At 38.1% G+C, this 19471-nt stretch overlaps 1 protein-coding gene across 3 annotated transcripts in view; it reads right to left on the bottom strand.

Annotated features, from left to right (window-relative positions):
• Positions 1-5813: 5813 nt before the first annotated feature.
• Positions 5814-19471, bottom strand: part of kitlga (kit ligand a) — a 53650-nt gene continuing 39992 nt past the window's right edge. The window contains exons 5-10 of one of the 3 annotated variants that reach the window (XM_041795835.1): positions 17274-17454; positions 12921-12974; positions 9880-9983; positions 9537-9649; positions 8512-8577; positions 5814-7348 (exon numbers count right to left, since the gene is read on the bottom strand). In XM_041795835.1, coding sequence (XP_041651769.1) covers positions 8547-8577; positions 9537-9649; positions 9880-9983; positions 12921-12974; positions 17274-17454 — 483 coding nt within the window. In that variant the 3' untranslated portion in view covers positions 5814-7348; positions 8512-8546. The remainder of the gene's footprint in view (positions 7349-8511; positions 8578-9536; positions 9650-9879; positions 9984-12920; positions 12975-17273; positions 17455-19471) is intronic. The other 2 variants (XM_041795836.1, XM_041795837.1) reach the window with 2 other exon arrangements.

Below are 19471 nucleotides of genomic sequence, written 5' to 3'. Positions count from 1 at the left end.
AGAGCGCGTCTCCACTGCTCTACAGTCCAGTGGCGGTGTGCTTTACACCACTGCATCCGACGCTTTGCATTGCACTTGGTGATGTTTGGCTTGGATGCAGCTGCTCGGCCATGGAAACCCATTCCATGAAGCTCTCTACGCACTGTTCTTGAGCTAATCTGAAGGCCACATGAAGTTTGGAGGTCTGTAGCGATCAACTCTGCAGAAAGTTGGCGAACCTTTGCGTACTATGCACCTCAGCATCCGCTGACCCCACTCCGTCATTTTATGCGGCCTACCACTTTGTGGCTGAGTTGCTGTCGTTCCCAATCGCTTCCACTTTGTTACTATACTGACAGTTGACTGTGGAATGTTTAGGAGCGAGGAAATTTCATGACTAGACTTGTTGCACAGGTGGAATCCTAGAATTAGAGTGGGAGGCCTTCTCGTTCAACATCAGTGTGTGAACTCACAAATGAGCTTCTGGAAGAATGGTCATAAATTCCCATAAACACTCTGCCGTACCACGCTGGAATTCACTGAGCTCCTGAGAGCGACCCATTCTTTCACAAATGTTCATAGAAACAGTCTGCATGCCTAGGTGATTGATTTTATACACCATGGAAGTGATTAGAACACCTGATTTCAATTATTTGGATATGTGAGTGAATACTTATGGCAATATAGTGTATATGAAACAGTCTATCTAGCATGTCAGGTTATTATGTAAGTGCATGATTGTAATTTGCTACTGATGGCCATTTTACACTGCAGCCTCCTCCACTGGTGTCTGTCTGGGTGAGTTTGACCTGTCAGATAATCTGAAAAGCACATTCTTATGACAGCAAAATTCTTCTGTGATTCGAGCAAACTCAAGCTTTTAAAAAGCGACACACGTCTTTAAAAAAGGTTATTTTGAAAGCCAGAAATCACCAAATGCTTGAGGCCACTCGTTGAACTGGTTTGCTTTCAAATTGCTACAAACAGTTTGAAACTTGTAGATTTCTCTCCCAGAAGCATTTAGGTAATTACAGTCATCCCACATGTCGGCAGCGAAACTATTTAGCCAAAAGCAAATGTTTGTGAAGTGTGTGCGCCCCAACTTTGATTGCCTGCTGATAGCCCCACTCTGAGCTACAGAAGCCTGAAGAAAATTCCCACACAACATAAAAGCAGATAAATAGTTGGATACATGTACTTTATTCATATCTCATATATGTTTTTTTTTTTTGTTGTTTTTACATTTATACAAAAATACAGAATACAGTAGAGTTTTCACCCAGAATATCAACTGGGCAATAATTACATTTGCTTTTTGGCACCCAGACTTATTTCCTGCCTAGAGCCATTTGATTCACCCACTAAAGTGTGATGCATTCGATCACTGGAGCCCTAAAGCACTGTTCAAGATGACGCTCTGCTCACTCTCAGACCACACAACAACCCACGAAGGAACAGTGTTCAAGGACGGTCATTCTCATGAAATCGCTCACTTTCTGCCATCCATGCTTTTGACATTTAGCTCTCGCATAGACAGGAAAACGGGAGACCATGGTTCTCTTTTGTTTTTCACAGCTTCGACCTGTTGCAGCTCATGATATCCATAACTTTAGACATTCCGCTTATCGAGTTTGTCTGTGGCAAGACTATACTTTGTCTCTTGTTAGAATACTAGACATGTATATAATAGTCTTTATGTAGAGAAGTGAAACCTTAAGATGACTGAAGAAAAAGTCTCATGTCTAAATTGCCATTGATAGTATACTCAATGTTCAAAAATGCATTTTTGAAAAGAAACCATTGGCTCAAGCTTAAAAACACAATTAATTTACCACGCTTGTTATATTAGATATTCACTTTCTAAGTATATAAACACCAATGTGGTATAGTTTTTATAACAGAGTCAGCTCTAGACTGCTATAGAGTTCAGAGATTGCTTAGCTGAGAGTACAGCGTTCTTCAAAAATGCATTATTGACTGATTAAATTATCTCGCGGTTCAACACAACAACACTAAACCAAACCAATGAATTCCAGCTTTTGATGCTGAAAGGTACGCTTGCTCTTAACTATATGAACACCAATGTGGTATACTTTTTTCTCTTAAACACGGAATCAATTCTGCACAAAATATTCTTGTATTCTAGTAGAAAAAAAAAAATCCCACATTTAGTCCAAAATACACATGAAACAAGCAGTTTCCTAAAGGTTACAAAGGCTAACATGTAATGCGTGGACAGAAATGTCACAACCACTGCAGCTTATTCTGCCTATAGGGTTCAAGCACTGCTTTGTCAGAAGACTTTCTCAAATGCAGCCGGGCACAAGTCAAGCTAACTACACTGCCATGGATCGGAGCTCCTCGAAAAAGCACAGAGAGTGAAGTAGGTGTCTTATTTGATGTTTTTTTTTTTATGTGGCGAGACATTTTAATCTGCAGGCTTTTGACATTTACACACACACTAATCAAACAAGGCACAAAACCAAGCACTGACATGGTACAATGTAAGACCACAGACATGGTAAAAATACTCAAACTAGATACAGAAACAGATTTCATGTCCTGCCACTTTGTCATGATCAGATAATCACAGCAGGGCGGCTTGATGGGGGAAGGTCACAGCCAGCGTGCCCTCTCTCTTTAGAGATCAGTAAATAATCTCTATAATCGTCCAACAACTTTAATCTGATTATTTTGAATTGGCAAGGCGTTGTTGGAGTCAGCCTGTCTTTGGATGTCTGTAGTCCCTTTCTCCTGACAGTTTAGGATAGGATATGTCATCTCTGAGGAAAAGGAAAACCTCCAGGTGCTAACATTAGTGACCAGGACAGGTTTTATATTTGAATGAGTATGAACACTTCTACCTTTGGTTAAATACCATGCTTTTAACAGTTACCACTTTGAGATTCACTGCTAGGGGTGGAGATTGAAACCCAGTCCTACAAGGACCTGAAAACCATAACAGTTTAGCTTATTGATACCACTATGGAGTCAGTTTTTTTTCTGGGGCCAAAACCTACATCAGGTCTTCCAAGGGGGAAAGCACATTAAATCAAAAGGCTTCTACTAAAAGATCAAAAAGGTTGTAGTATGGAGTGGCATGTACCATCAACACTTGGTTTAGCTGCTGCAGGACCGTCATCCTCCTCACCTGCTCAGATTGGCCATTTAAACCACTCCCAAACTTATTAGTAAGTCTTGTTAAAATTGGTAATCCAGTGTTGAAATTCATGTTAAATCAGAAGAGTGAAAGTTAATTACTTTGCTTAACCAGGTGACGGAATTTATTTTGTGATGTGTTCAAGGTCAGCTCTGTAAAATGGCTTTAAAGCAGATGTATTTAACATCAGAATAGCAGCATCAAAACAAAGATTTTTTTTTGAGAAGAATATGAAATCGAAATAGCAGATGGATTTATGACCTTTATCACATTTTAACTCAAGCTCCACTCAGCTTTTACCACTTCTATTTCGTATTTTCACCAAATAATAAAGAAGTATCAACAATGGTATTGATAAGGACTATTAGGGCACAACTTAAAATGCCATCAGATGATCCTCAGGATGGCGTTTTCATTGGGAGGGATATGGTGTTTGCATCCAGCTGGTTTTAAGAGTCAGCTCGTTTATGTGAACGATCAGAGCACACTAACATTTAAGAACTGGTTTCCTTTCTTCCATGTTTTATTTAGGTTTATAACGCATTAAAAGCCACAATGGTACTAAATAAGGGACCATTTAGGAGCTGAAAGTCTGTTTTTTGTTACTGAGCTCAACCCGATGATATGGATCTCTAAAAAGAGCAGAAATTCCAAACACTAGAACAAAATGCACCTACTAATCTTATGAAGTTATAGGCCTTGTTGATTTAGTCTTTATTTATGCATTGATCTAATTGTCTCATGTTCTGCAAGTGCAACACCAGTAAAGACAGAGTGAGTAGTCTTGGTCAGTCCACTTGTCTGGAGGTATTTTTGAAAACAGGGTTTTTTTTGACTTGGCTTTTGACATTCTTACACAGTTGCTCATCTATCATGTTGACGAACAGAGATTCCTGTCCTGAACAGACTATGGAGGTCATACAGCACTCTGAAATCCTCCTGCCAATGTGGGCAGACTTCTACAGGACCCAGCTGGACAGGGTTTTTCCTGGGTTTTTTCTGATCATGCACACTCTGATCTCTCTAGCCATGAGAATAAAGTGTACATTTTAAAGTTAAATACATCAATTTTTCGCACATTGAGAGCAAAACTAAGAGCCTGAATGTATTTTAAAAATGTGTGTGTTTTTTAAAAACTTTTTACAGTTTGTGCTCTTATAGTACTTAAACCAGAAACACACTTATTTCCAACTCAGTGGACCACTTCTAATTTTGAACTGTTTCCTAATCTGACCTTCTAATAAAGATTTTGGATGATACCTGTTTTTGTCCTTAAAATACTGTTATTAAAATCAGAAAGCTTTATTTAACCCTTTCTTTGATGGATGTTCAATTTTAGGTCCATAATAAAACACCATGTCTACTTTTCACCGAAGAAAAAAAATTGGTCATGTGACCTACAGGACCTTCCCTTACATGCCAGATTTGTTTCTTTATTTCATCAAATTATCTATTAATTTTCTATCCTATTAAATTATCTTTTGAATGATTTGTGATTTCTGCACTCTGTTTATCCCTCTTTAATATAACAGTTTATTATAAATAAAATCATAGAAATTGAGAAGTTTCCTGCAGCTCCAGCTTTTCACTGGAGAAATATGAACTGTCTAACAAATACCTACAAACAGTGATTATTTCAGTGCAGCTGTAGGGAAGAAAATCTAGGAAATTTAGAAAACTTGCAGTTCTTTTCTTTCTCTTTGACTTTTTTGGCAGGGACTCTCAGTGCACTGTTGCTGATACAGTGCTTCCACATTGGTGTGATACCGCAAAATCCTCTTTAGGGTTGGGTATTTTTTGATTATTTTTTTCTGATGTCGGTGCTAAATCGCTACTTTTTATACTGTGACAGTGCCTAAATGGTGCCTGAATCGATACTTTTAAGTGTGTTGAATGTCAGCGGGAGAAAAAAAGCTGTCTAGGTATTGTAAATATTTGGCAGAGGTATTTTTATTTGATACCCGTCGAACATGAGATAAAAAAAGGAAAATAGTGTAGCTCAACAGACAAATCACACGCATTCTATGATGTATTTTCTTCTTTTATATGGGGTGGCACTGGGGTGGCATGGTATCAAAATGAAGTATCAATACTTGTGTTGTAATTCGGTCCAGTAGGTATCAGATGTGTTAGTACCGGTATCATTGTGGAACCGCATTTTGATACTATTCCCTAATCCTCCTTGTGCAATGCTTGTCAAAAATAACCTTTTTCATTACGTCAGAGCTTTTTAGGGCTGGAGGTGGCATGAAATTGCCTGAGGGTGGCAACCTCATAATTTTATATGCAGGACAAACCGTATTGGAGTCGCGGGGACGACTTTGAGAAAACGTTCGCATACCGAGGACATCTTTGCTGTCTCTTAAAGACCCTGTAAAGTAAAATCCAAACTTTGTGGACACTAGATATGCTGGAATAGGTTGCTGTCAAAAAAAAAAAACCTTGAACAGTCAGTTAAATGCAGTTTTCTTGTTCATTGTGAGGTAAATTTGCCAAATCGATCAGCCACAGTGGTTACAGATCATTAAAAAATCCTAACAGGGGGATTTGAGCTAGAAAACAGACTTTGTCTCTGCTCTGGCACAGAACCAGCCAGCTGCACTCTGATCATAAGGTCAATGTAAGGTCAGGGGGCAGGCTAATAGCGTGAGTGCTTTCCTCTAGTCAGGTTTTAGAGTTTTTTTTTTTTATTTGAAGGACTGTATATTTTGGGAGTGGGCGTGGCTTCAGCTCATTCAACTGACTGCACCATCCTGGAGCAGATTTTACTGCCTCGATTTTCATGATTTTGAACCTACATTTTAAAACCTTAGGCCTGTCATACTACACGCCTCAATACATATGTATTTTCACTTGACGGAGTGAAGAGTTTTTAATGAGCTGCTTCTTCTGCACAGTGAAAGACAAAATGTTGCAAATGTGGTTTTGAAAACGGAGGAGATGGGAGATTTCAAAAACACCTGCCTACGTGTGGACTAGGCAAAAGCTAGCGGGGCTGTGTTGTTAGTACATTTGGTCGTTGAGTGAACAGTCAAGAATTTATCATTCAGTTAAAAAATTCTTTACAAGTATTACATTTATTTTAAAATTGAATGTCTTCTTTTTGAACAAGTATCTTCTTTCTTTTTGAATTTGGGTGATCTCCTTTAGTAGGGAAATGGCATTCATAAATCTCTTCTGTAACAGCATTTGCTTTGCAAGCATAAATTTGACATAAGTAAAAAAAAAAAAAAAAAAAAAAAAAAGGCATTGTTGAGCAAACATTTACTAAAGGAGTTGTACACAAGCATGACACCTATGTTCTGAAATCAACTTTTCTTAAGAAACATCCTGGATCCACAGAGAAAGTTCCTGATACTTGTTAGCAGAATGAAGGTTTTAACTGTTGTTAGAAAGACAAAGCAGCATATTGTATTTAAGTGATTGTTCTTCTATGTAATGCATTAAATATAAATCCCCCAAGTCATACAAGCCAACATCAACATCATACGAGGAACTGTAACTTGGGCAGGAACATCTTTTTTGGGTTGGGGGTTTATGATGCATTAGTATAGAGATTGGTCTTTAAACGTAACCCACTCATAAAGGTGCTTGTAAATGTTGATTAAAACATTTCAGTTGTATAGACAGCAGCAGCTCAGTGCCACCACCAATAAATAAATACATCACACACCCCTACAGGTACATGCCTAAACCAGACAACATGACTATATTGTGGAACTACACTGTTCAACATTATATTCTTTGGGAAACCCCGGACTGACAGGAGACTGTAGAGTTGTTCAGGATGTGGTTAACTTGAGGGTCACCAGAGGTAGTAACTCATGCCTTAGTTCATTCCACAGATAACGAGTGTCAGTTATTCTGCTTTGTCAATGTAGATGAACTGGTGGGCCCCCGAAACACGCAGGCAGACTGTAGTAACTTGCTGAGCAGGGAGCTCAGAAGAGTTTATGAAGCAACAGGTTGTTTTCTTGGAAGCCAGAGGATCCATCCGGTGTGTGGCATAGGGGTGTCTCTCTACTTAAATCTCACAGTCTTGTTGAAAGCGTGGGGCAAATGAAGTCTTACGAGAAAGGCAGGCTTATCCATATGGTAGCAGGTGTGGTTTAACCAGATGAATCATGGCATGTTGTGGATCTGCCACCGTGGATCTGGATTCTGCTTATTCATCACCTTTGGAGAGCAACAGGACGAAAGAGTAGATCCCTAAGGGGGGGGGGGATGTGTTGGTTTTAGAGCTCATTGTCAGGTTGAGAAAATATAGAAACCCATTTCTGCCACTTAAAAAAGAAAAATGCAAAGGTGGGGCAATTTAAAAAATATCAAAGTAAAAATTATGAGATTAAAAAGTCAGAATTATGAGATAAAAAGTCAAAATTATGTGATAAAAAGTCAAAATAAGGGATAATAGTCATAATTATGAGATAAAAAAATCATCATTATGATTTAAAAAGTCATAACTATAACATAAAAAGTCAAATTGTGAGTTAAAAAGTCCAAATATGGGATTAAAGTCGTAATTATGAGATAAAAATGCATTATAATCCATTATAACTTTTTATTTCATAATTTTGACTTTTTATCTCATAATTAAGACTACTTATCTCAGTGGTTCTCAAACTGGGGTCTGGGGACCCCTGGGGGGGTCTGCGAGCCACAGCTTGGGGGTCCACAAAATAATTCAAAATAAATTACTAGAGTAATGCCATTCCATTTACACACCGCGCCATAAACAACCATACTAAACCAATGACCCCCACATAAGTCAGCTCTGGGCCAATAAAAACTCAGATATGACTATGAGCGATCACGCAAATCTATCACTCATCACTCATCAGTCACTTTGCTCAGGTTGCATTTAGTGTGCAGCTCCAGCTAGTAACAATGGATAAATATTTAAGTGTGTCCACTTCATCAAGTGATGCTGGGCCCAAACCAGCTAAATGGAGAAAATATGACGCATCTATCCTGAGTTCGGTTTGAAAATACAGCATCTAGGAGTACAAATGGCAAAAACATAAGATTAATCAGAGGGTTATGTAGGATCCTTGGAAAATGTTCTGCCCTGCAAGGGGTCCCTAGCCCCGAAAAGTTTGAGAAACCCTGACTTATCTCATGATATCAACATTTTATCTGATAATTTTGACTTTTTATCTCATAACATTGGCTTTTTATCTCATAATTATGGCTTTTTAGCTCATAATTTTAACTTTTTTCTCAGAATTGTGACTTGTTTATCTCATGATTATGACTTTTACTTAAGTTTCCTTTTTTTCTAGTTTGTTTTAGATTGCCTTTCACATTTTTCTTTTAAAGTGGCAGAAATGGGCTTCCATATGAAATCACTGTAAATTTAAATGAAGTCTTACCAATTATGCTGAAGAACATCGAAAGAGGTGAAGCATTAGACAGCTTCAATGACGTTCAACTTGTTCCTGTTAAAGACAGAAAGAAAAAAATTCAGCGCTCAGCTTCTCCTCCTAAAGCTGAGTGATCAGTGAAGACTGATGTGATGATTAAGTGATTTACATAGTAAAGCATGTGTAGGGGTGGAGTAACAACAGTGGGGATACAATGCTATCTAGAGAGAAAGAACAATCTCCTCATTAGTCTCTATTCTACATAGGCTTAAATGTGCCTTATCAGAGTTTCGGTATCTGTCTGTCTAACCCTCACATCCAAAAGTGTAAAAGGCAGTGGCTTTACAATCTGACTGCTGGTGCCTTGAGTGTTAAACTAGCAGAGTGCTAGCAGAGCATGCTAGCACTGCCTGTGAATGTCATCAAAAGAACATGCACATAAAATTAAATGTACAGAATCAGGCTGGGCAGGATGGCCATTCCTGCTTGCCAGCATCATTCTGTGGGAAATACTGAATTGGATTTGGTTTTGACACATTACAAAATATGACCCCATGTTGCACATATTGTGATAAATCTTGACTGCTTTCCCAACTTCTCAACTAGTCGACTGAATACAAAACAATCTGCATTCAACCAAATTTGACATTACTGGCCTAGGAACAGCCTTCTTTTAAAGGTATCCCTGAGGTATTAAAAGGTTAATTTGTATTCTGTTTGAAGGAATTAAAGATGTTGACAGTGAGCAAAGAAAAACTTGTAACAGTGGTGGAATTTATAAGTTTAACAATGCTTCTTTGGCTGTTCTGAGTAATTATAACCTCTATTGAAAAGAACAGGCTGGATTTTCCTGAAGAAAAGTAATTTAACTGTTTTGAATGTAAGCAACCAAAAAAGATTTGTTTTAAATATTATAGTCTATTTTGTCACAACATATCCATTTATAACATTTTGCTGAAATTGTATGTTGTTAATCACTAATAATTAGGTTGTTGTTGGCTTAAAATGCATTTTAAAAGGGTTAAAAATCTCACTTTTCTGATATTTCAGCATCTAGTTGAGGCGCAGTCCCTTCTGTTCTTGTGAAATGTCCTCCTTCTTCAGGATTCCGTTCAAGGTCCTCTCCGTTCCTCCGTGATCGGACCTGCTTCAAAGGTAAGGAATCACTTTTAATGCTGCACTCCTAAGTTCCAGCTGAAATCACAACACGGTCTGCAAAGCATCTGCAGAAAGTTGAAAGGTTCGCCAGCTATCATAAATTCCATGGAACAAAGCGGTATCTCCCGACAATATAAAATGTCAATTATAAACAGTCCTATCTCCGGAGCCGCTCAGGTACTTAAACGGCTAAGTGTCTGGGGTCAAAGATCAGCTCACCTTCCACACAAGCAGGAATACCAGGGCTAGGAGTGGAATGAACAGTAAGGAGAGAAGGCTTCGCTCCACCACCTCAGTGGTACTCAGTGAACTTGCTTTATGATCTGGAAGAAACGAAACAGAATAAATCATTACTTCTCCTCTGATTTGGTTACTTTTAAAACTAAAAAAGATTCAAAAGCCTTCAAAAGTGATTCGATCAGTTTGAACTTGAGCTGTCATGATTAAACTCCAAAACATCCAGTACAATAGTTTTTAATGTCTTTACTGTGTTCCCAGTATAACTTTTATATTTTTCATCAAACTTGTGATCATAATCTGTCTGTCACTATGATCACGGCTCAGTCCTGAACCCCTCAACCCTACCACTTAAAGGGATATTTCAGCATTTTTAAAATTGACTTGTATGAGGTATGTAGCAGTAGAAGGGGCATTAGCCTCCACTGATTTCAGTGCATTGCTCCTTTAACAAGACCACCGGTTGTACCAGCCAAGAAGGTAGGCTATACATTGAAACAGATGGGTACAGTTTCTCTCCCAAAATTAGCAAGTTTTTGTTAAAAACGGGCCAAGAATATTTTATGTGTTTGTGTGCTTTTATTTTTTGTTTTGTTTTCATTACCTCATATAGTAACAGTATATTTTCTTTTTTTTTCTTCTTTAATTTCTTCCTCTTCTCCCTATTATAATGGCAGCTAATATTATTGTTATTGTTATCACCATTATTATTGAGATTATTAATGTTAGTGATGTTTTTATAGTTATTTTGTTGGTTTTGTTTATTTATATATTCATGTAAGGTATTTGCACTTTGTGTATTTCTGTGTTTAATTTCGTCCAATTTTTAAAAAATCTTTAATCCTATCTTTTATTTTTCTATTTTTTAATTTCATTACTATTATCTTTATTATTATTACTACTATATTGTTATTACCATTATGATTTAAATTTCACAACAGCTACTCTTCTGAAAATCTTTGCTATAGGCCTCCAGTAGTCTGTATTGCTGTTTCAACTGTGTCCCTTTTATTGCATTTTTTAAATTTTTGTTTTATTTTATTTTTGTATTGTTATTGTTATTATTATTTTATATACATTTGTAATTACTATATTTCAATATCATTCATATATATTGATACATATAATTTTATAAATTTATTTTTCTTTTCCTCCTTCTTATTTACGCCCAGAAAGCCTCTGTTTTTGTCACTATTTTACAATGCAAGAGCACTTAACCAGAAGCCCAAGCCTGCATTGCATAATAGTGACAAAAACACAGAGGCTCTCTGGGTAAAGAAATAAAATTCTTCAAAAGTTTTCAATAGTGCATACGTTGAAGCCAACATTGTTTTGTGGCCCATATTTTTAACAAAACCTCGCTAAATTCTGCAGAGAAACTGTACCCATCTGTTACACTGTATAGCCTAGCCGCCTGGCTGGAACAACCGGTGAGTCCTTCTTTAAGGAGCAATACTCACTGAAATCACTGGAGGCTAATTCCACTTCTACTGCTAGGTATCTCATGACTCAACTTCAACAATACTGGAATAACGCAGATTTATGCTCTTTATTCGAAACCCATACCAATACAGATGGTGCGTTGCCCCGCTTTCTCAAAACTTATGAATACAAATATTGCAATACCATCAGTAACAATGGAGGTAGTGAGCAATATTGCTAACAGTTCAAACAAGAACAGCAAAAATACAAAAGAATAATAATTTGAAAAATGGCAGAATTTTATACAAACTTCCTAAGGAAATGTTGCCAAATATTGTTTGATATTTTGGAAGCTACAAGTATAAATATGGTGTTAGCTCACCTGGGCAAAGAGACGGACAACTACAACAGAAAAGCTAGGTGGAGGTTACATTTTGTAACGTTTCAAGCCAGATGCGTGCAAATATGTGGGCAGAGACAGTTGTAGCATTTATCCATCTTTTGTGCATAAATGGAGTGAAATTTACCCTTTAACCCTTCCCTATGCTTTGCTCAAATTCATGGGGTACGTGGGCCTTTAAATGGAGTCTCCAGAGGCATGCTCCAAGCCAAAGTGTTATGGGAAATACCATAGAATGCCCTGCGAATCATTGGTGAAAATGGCTGCTCGAAGAATTGTACAAGGGTAGGTAGATTGTTCATTAATAAGATATGAAAATCAGTGCAAACACTGTCATAAATGTTAAGTAATGCTGAGTAAATGCATCATGGTGCCTTTTTTGCATAAGCATTAAAAAAATGCTTAAATAATGTTTTCATGTAATGTAGCATCAATGATAGGGATGAACAGTATTATCAGCATGAAATCAGTGTACATGGATATTAGCTTAAAAAAGTAAATTATCTGTATCAGCAGATATGAAGCAGCAGATTTCATCTGTGGAGACACTCTAAAACGAGGAGTAGAAATTAGGAAAGGGGCTGAGCCAGAGTGTTATTTCATGCTTCTTTCATGCTCTTTCATGCTTTGCTTTATTTCAAACATCTGAGAGTTATTTTAGCTTTCAAAGTCTTGCTTTTTATAACGACTGATCAACTGATGACTAGCAAAGCTGTCTTAAATAGATATTGTGGCAAAATGCTTTTCATCGAGAAGTTACGTCAAAGAAAAATGCTGCTGACTACACATCTCCCTCGCCCCCTTTCAGAAGAGGAAAGTAGATGTGAATAGATAACGTCAAACACCTAAGAAAACTATGCAAAGCTCATTTTTCAGTGGAAAGATAGTAGCATGTTCTTCTCATCCACCCATGACAAACCAGACAGGTACAAACGAAGAGGAGTGTTGTGTTGGGATCAGTTTTTGTGACAGGGGAAAACCATTTTGCAGCAAACAAGACAAGACCTATGTCGTGATGAGGAATTTGCTCTGCAGAGCATCAATAATCAAGTGACAGCAGCTCCAGGGAATTGGGCTGACTTGTTGTACAATGTGGCAAAAAAATTGTTGCCGGCAAAAGCTGCCGCTTTGACACACCAGCTGGGCTAGTTTTGAAACCTGACACTTATTTTCTCAGAAATAGTTGGAATTGCAAACTTACGTGGATTGCAGCCGGTTGCACACTCCGGCTCTGTGCTGCTTGTCGTGGGTGAATCTGTGAGAGGGAGAGACGGAGTAAAAGAAGACATGTGGGGTTGAGTTTGGGGTTAAAAGAGGGGACGTGCAGGAAGGGGGGCAGGGGGGTGGAAAGTTAGTGCCGCATGATGAAAACATTTCTTTGTCAGGTGCTAAAAAGTCAACTCAACGCTACCTTTTTTTTTACCCCCCCTCTCACATACATAAAAGATCTGATCCGACCACTCTGGCAAAGAAAAGCTAGGCGCTTGGGAAGATTGGAAGATTGCTCTGTAATCAACACGTACACAATCAGGTTTCGGCCCTTTTCTTCCCTTTCACAGGCGCTGCCTGGGGACATCTTCCCTCAGTCCTGTGACTCAGCTGCGTCTCAATGGGCCATCTACGCACTGAGACAGTTTTCAGTTTTTATCTCCGAAGTTCTTGTGAAGGAATAATGGTTCCTGGATTAAAAGCTTCTCGAAACAGCCACAAGAGATCTGTCCTAAATAGAACCCGTTCACAATAGTCCAAAGAGGGTGGTGTGATTTTTTTTTTGTAAGAAAAAGCAAGCTTGTTACTGGAATGCAGCTGCTTTAATTTGTGTTTCAAGTATGACCTACATCACCAGTTTCTGGTTGAGCTTTCTGCATTTAAAACTAAAAGATTGCTTGACCCAAATGATGGAAATCTCACCTAAAACTGGCAGCAACAACCTCAACAGTGATATTTCTCACTAGGAAGAATTTCCCAGTAAATCAACAGATCTTAATGTGGATTATTCTCCCTGGAACTTCTTTTCTCTCCACGGAGGCTTTAGAAAACAATTTGAAATTTGAAAACAATCTGTTGGTACATGTATCAGAAACCGTCAGACTTGAAGTGACTTAGAAAATGTGTTTTTTACTCCTCTGTTCCGCAATAAGTCTTCACATTTGAACGGTACTAGTGGGGAAAAACTATCAACATTCTCAGAGCGTTAGCAAAATTTAAAAAGAAAGCCTGGACTTGCAAATGACACGAGTGCTGGCAGCCACTCAAGCAAAACATCACCTCACCTTTTTACACAAATCATTACCAAAATAAGAGTTTAAAACTCAACCTTTAATTTTCACAAGGAAGAGTTGTTAAATGTAAAGTATTTTTCCTATCTTTTCTAAGTCAGGCTGCACTTTCCTCTCTAAATGAGGTGTTTATTTTAGTTTCAGTCCCCCATATGGGAAGAGTTCTAAGCATGCACATTAAACTTCAAGCATTTCAGTTGTCCTCCACTTGTTGTAAAAATCACAGCTGTGTGTGGATTTTGTTCTAACTTCACTGAAAGTCTGTTTTTGTCTTTGAGCACACAAATCAGGAAGGCCCTGCTTCCTGTATCTGTTAAAAACATCTACTTATTCAGCTGCTGATCTGACAAAAAATGTAAAAAAAAAAAAAAAAAAAGCTTATGGTGGAAAAAGTGACAGTAGTTTTGCTACATGCTGAGTAAAGCCTGCAGCACATCCATAGAAAAATCAGCACTGAGGAAATGATCTGCAGTGGATTCTTTCTCTAACACTTTAAACAGTGATGATGACGATAAATATGACCTGGCCTGCTGCACCCACATGACAGCTCCATGCAAACAAGCATAAATGAAGCTGTAACATAGCAGAAGCCCACAGCAGGGGTGAAAAAAATTAAGAAAAGGTGATTCCTAACAGCAAATCCTCACAATTTAAAAGGGGGAAAAATGTTACCATTTAACTACATTCTTATCTGCCTCAGTCTACTGTGACTGTGAATATAGCAGCATAAAAATCTGGATTATTGCTCTCATCGATATCTGAAACACAGTCTGCTCTTTGAGGCTCTCTCAAAGGGAAGAAAGTCCCTGTAAAGAGATAATAAATCTGTATTTTAGGTTTGTTGAAAGCAAGCCACTGTGTTATGAACCCCCAGGTCAAATTTCAGTCAAATCATACAAGTTTGTAAAATTAAGCTTTGAAATCATGAAAAATGAGGCAGTAAAATCTGCTCCAGGATGGTGTGGGCATGCCAGTTGAATGAGCTGAAGCCACGCCCACTCATGAGACATACAATCTTTTCAAATTAAAAAAAAAAAAAAAAAAAAAAAAAAAAGCTATAATCTGAATGGAGGAATCAAACATCTCTAGCTGGACCTGCCAGCTGTCTGTGTCATGACAGAGACAGTTTAGAGCTTAAAAGTCTCATTTTTGGAGTTATGTGAAGTTTCTTTGTTGTTAAGCTGCTGCTGAAAACACCCAAACTCCTTCAGTTGCTCTTCAAAATAAAAGTCCTCAATGAAGCTTTGTATTGGCAGTTTTAATCTTGGCAGATTAAAGCAGGAAAAGACCGTGTCTATCATCGGATACTTAAATAAACTTTAGCATTGCTTTGCTAACAGACATGAGGGATTAAACCAGTGGTTCTCAACCTTGGGGTTGGGACCCCCTTCGGGGTTGCGAGACACTGAGAGGGGCTTCCAGATTCCCTACAAAAAACTAAGATTTTTTTTTTAATTACGCTTTTGCCACTTTACACAAATTTATTCAAATTTTAACCAATTTTTATCATTTTTCCCCACCAATTTTAACACATTTTTGCCAGTTAACACCAATTTCTGCCCATTTAAAATCTTTTTCACCACTTTTTTATTCCTGTTTTTGCCACTTCTAAACCATTTCTTGCCACATAAGCCTAATGTTGCCTCTGTTGACCCATTATTAGCATTTCTAACACCATTTTGCTACTTTTTATGCACAGTTTTTCCATTTTAACCACATATCACTATCTCATATGCCCATTTTTGCCAGTTTGACCAATTTCTGCTAATATCTGCCCTTTTCTTTTCTCAGTTAACACTTTTTTGCCATTTTATTTCAATTTTTTATCCAATTTCACCACATTTCTACCCATTTTTGCCCATTTGAAGCCTTTTCAGTCACTTTTTAACTCCCTTTTACTGCCCATTTTTGCTTTTTTAAAAAAAAATTAATCTCATTTTTGCCACTTCTAAACCATTTCTATTACTTTTAAAATCCAATGTCAACTCCTTTTCCACCATTTTTTTTTACCATTATTAACGGAATTTTGCAATTTTTAACCCATTTGAATTATTTTTTTCAACAAAAGGGATTTACATTTTTAAGACGGCTGTTTACTATACATATGATTAAAAACGATATTTGTTTCTTTGATAAGAGGGGTTATTTTTCAGGTAAATATAAAGTATAGATATCACAGTTCGCTCATTTATCCCCCCTTATGGGCCGCCTTGTCTGCACATGACTATTCTTTAATGTGCGTGGCTGTGTTCAACCACCTTCAGGTACATCGGGGGTCCCCGGTGTGTGGCATCTTTATTTTGGGGGTCATGGGCTAAAAAGGTTGGGAACCCCTGGATTAAACTGTTTCTGCTTGTAGAGAGACAGCCACAGTCTGCTTCTTTTAATCATCCAGGACTGAAGACAACTTAAATATGATTTAAAACACACCTACAGCAGGGAAGATGTTTGTTCCTGCTGCATCTGGTTCGAGTAAAATATAGACAAGCATTCCGGCAATTAGCCTGCCCTGACCTTATGTTGACCTTATGATCAGAGCTGCCTGGCTCTGTGCCAGAGAAGAGATGAAGTCTGTTCTAACTTATCTCCTCTTCTTGCAATAAATGGCACATTTCCCATGATAACGCAGTAATATCACAAGTTCTCTGGAAAATTGGCAGAAATTGGCACATGATGATGGGGAAAGAGGGTATAAAATTTGTCTTTTTTGTCCCTTTTCTTTTTTATATCAGGTGTTTTGGTAAATGCATGCTCCAAACTGCAACATATTCAACTAACTAAACACATTTTTGAATTTTTTTGGCAGCTTGGGTTGCGATCTGGCGTAAGACAGGCTGGACGGTCCTGGACCGGACCAGTTGAGAACCACTGCTTAAAACGATCCACAGGCCACTGTGGCCAATAGATTTGGCAAATTTATCTCACAATGAACAAAACAACAGCATGTAACTGGCTGTTGTGACATCTGCTAAAAGATAGACTGTACTGAGATTAACTCTTGGTGATTTTATTCTATTATATATTTTTTAGTCCCACAATAATCCAACATACACATAAAGCTTGCAAAGTATCAGTGGCAAAGAAAAACTTCCTTTCAAGAGGCCTCAAGCAGAACCAGATTCATGCTGAACAGTCTTCTGGCCAAACAAACAGAACAGCACTAGAAGTGACTACTATGGATTTATTGCCAGTAGTTCCACCAGCAGGCCAAGTTACCAAAGTACAACCTTCTTTGAAAAGCAAGCCACATTTTTACAGTACAATTAAGTATTCACCTGTTAAATATGCTTCTGTAGTTTCTGTGTGCGGTGTGGTGGGACAGGTAGGAGGCTCACAGTCATCTGAGTCTTCTCTATTCTGTGCAGCTAGAAGGAAATCTTTGACAAAGTCAAAGTACCGTGCTGTCTGCCACCTCTCTTCCCTGTAGTGGCACTCAAAGTCATACATGATGGGCTCCTGTGAAAAACACAAACGGTTCAAGGAAGTTATTGTTTTCTGTAAGAAGATGGGTTTAATGATTAACTTTCTGTTAGAGCTGTAAGTCACTACAGGAAACAGTGACACAGTTACAGCAAGATGTTGGTAAGATGAAACCCTCCTCAGCACATGCTGGCCGTGTGCTGAGGAGGAAAGGTTTTGAAATTCAGCTTTTTGTAGTTTGAAATAGTGTGGCATTAGTATTACCTCGGGACCTCCTGTAAATTGTAATAATCTCACGGTTGTTTTTAATCCCGTGTGAATCGACCATGTCTGTAATTCGCAGTGTAAAAATTCCAGGACAAATTACCTACCTTTAGCACACACAGGCCAACGGTTAATCCTAATCCCGTATGAATTGGCATCGCTGTAATTACGGGTGGTAATTATGTTTTCCATACAGCCATGAAGCTGTTCCTGCACCTTTTTCAGTCAAAAAAATACTAGAGGCTTCACAGTACATTGTTAGCAAGGTTTTGATACATATGGGTTTTAAAAAGTGCTTCCCTTTCAGTTAATTTCAGCGCGTGTAAAAATGGCCATATTTTACTGAACTGTTTTTATTTTAACTCGTGTCAAAATGTGCGTACGGACACTGCTGCTCTCTTTGTATGCACAGCTCTGCTCTTTGTAGCTCAACGTTCAGTGATGAGGCTGCAACAGCTGATCTGAGAGGAGGGTTGTGGATGCATAACGCTCCGAAAGGAATAGAGAGCAGAATAATATTCACAGCATCAACTGCACAAAGACTGTTAAAAGTAACATGAGAGGTTCATATCTATCAATGAGGTTAACAGGATGCATAGAAGGCATGAAGGAAACGTCACCTGCAAAACATGATGTGCATAATGTTGTCTTTTACTTTTTTGTATTAGTTTTGGAAATAAAAATTCACTATGCATTAATAACGCTGCAGTCATGCAGCCTCCTGCACCAAACCAAACACAGACATCAGGGGTTCATTCTCAGATCACCAGAAGTCCCGTACGAATAGGGCATTAAGTACTATTTGCAGAGAGCAAGAATTACCTGTTGCTCTCTGATCATTTGTGAATTACCCCCTTACATCTGTGTTTGCTGTGGCGCATTCAGATGGGATAAGTGAAAACTGTAATGTCCTGAAGTTGGCATACATTTCTGAAGGAAAACAGGGATGCTGCTTGGCTGCAGCAATGAAAATGCACAGTTGAGTTTCATTTCTATAATTCATACAAAAAAATGCAATGTTGTGCACATCACCTTCTGCAGGTGACGTTTCCTGTGCACATAATGGTACATTCCTCATGTGTTCTATACATGCTGTCGACCAGAGTTTTACAATAGACAACAAAGAAGTGTTTTTTCCCCTCTCTCTATATATATTTTCGACATTTTCTAGATCTGTAGCAAGCTGTCTATGACTAATAAACTAGTGAACAATCTCCGCGTAAGCAGCCCAACCATTGAATGTTAAGTGACTCATTCGATGCAACGTACGGTTGAATGACACTGATTTAAGATCAGGGATTTGTAAAGAAAAACTGTGGGAAGCAGAGCAGCTGTGCATATGAAGATAGCAGATTTTGGGCAGAAGAGTTAAAATAAATGAGTTAAAATAATAAGTAAAGCCATTTCTACACCTAAGAGAGAGAAGCACTATTAATAACATAGCTTATATGTGTCAAAACTTAGTTAACAATCTCCTATGTTGCCTTTATTATTTTTTCGATCAGAGGAAAGCCACATGGATAGTAAAAGAAAAAACAAAAATGCCGATTTGTACAGGATATGTACTGAAATATGGTTGGTAATTTGCCCTGGAAATTAAACTCAGCAAATAACTGACATGGTCAGCTCATACAGGATTAAAAACACAGATGTCCTGTGTGGTTATTACAAATGATCAGAGGTCCCTAGGTAATACTAGTCCCATGTGAATAGGGCATTAGGTTGGTTTCACATCAGGGGCCAGGACTGGATACAAAAACACTTGATCTCAAAGTCTAGATTTAGTCTA

Source organism: Cheilinus undulatus, linkage group 9 (genome assembly GCF_018320785.1).
Source record: "Cheilinus undulatus linkage group 9, ASM1832078v1, whole genome shotgun sequence".
Classification (NCBI taxonomy): Eukaryota; Metazoa; Chordata; class Actinopteri; order Labriformes; family Labridae; genus Cheilinus; species Cheilinus undulatus.
This window is presented reverse-complemented; position numbering and strand designations above follow the sequence as displayed.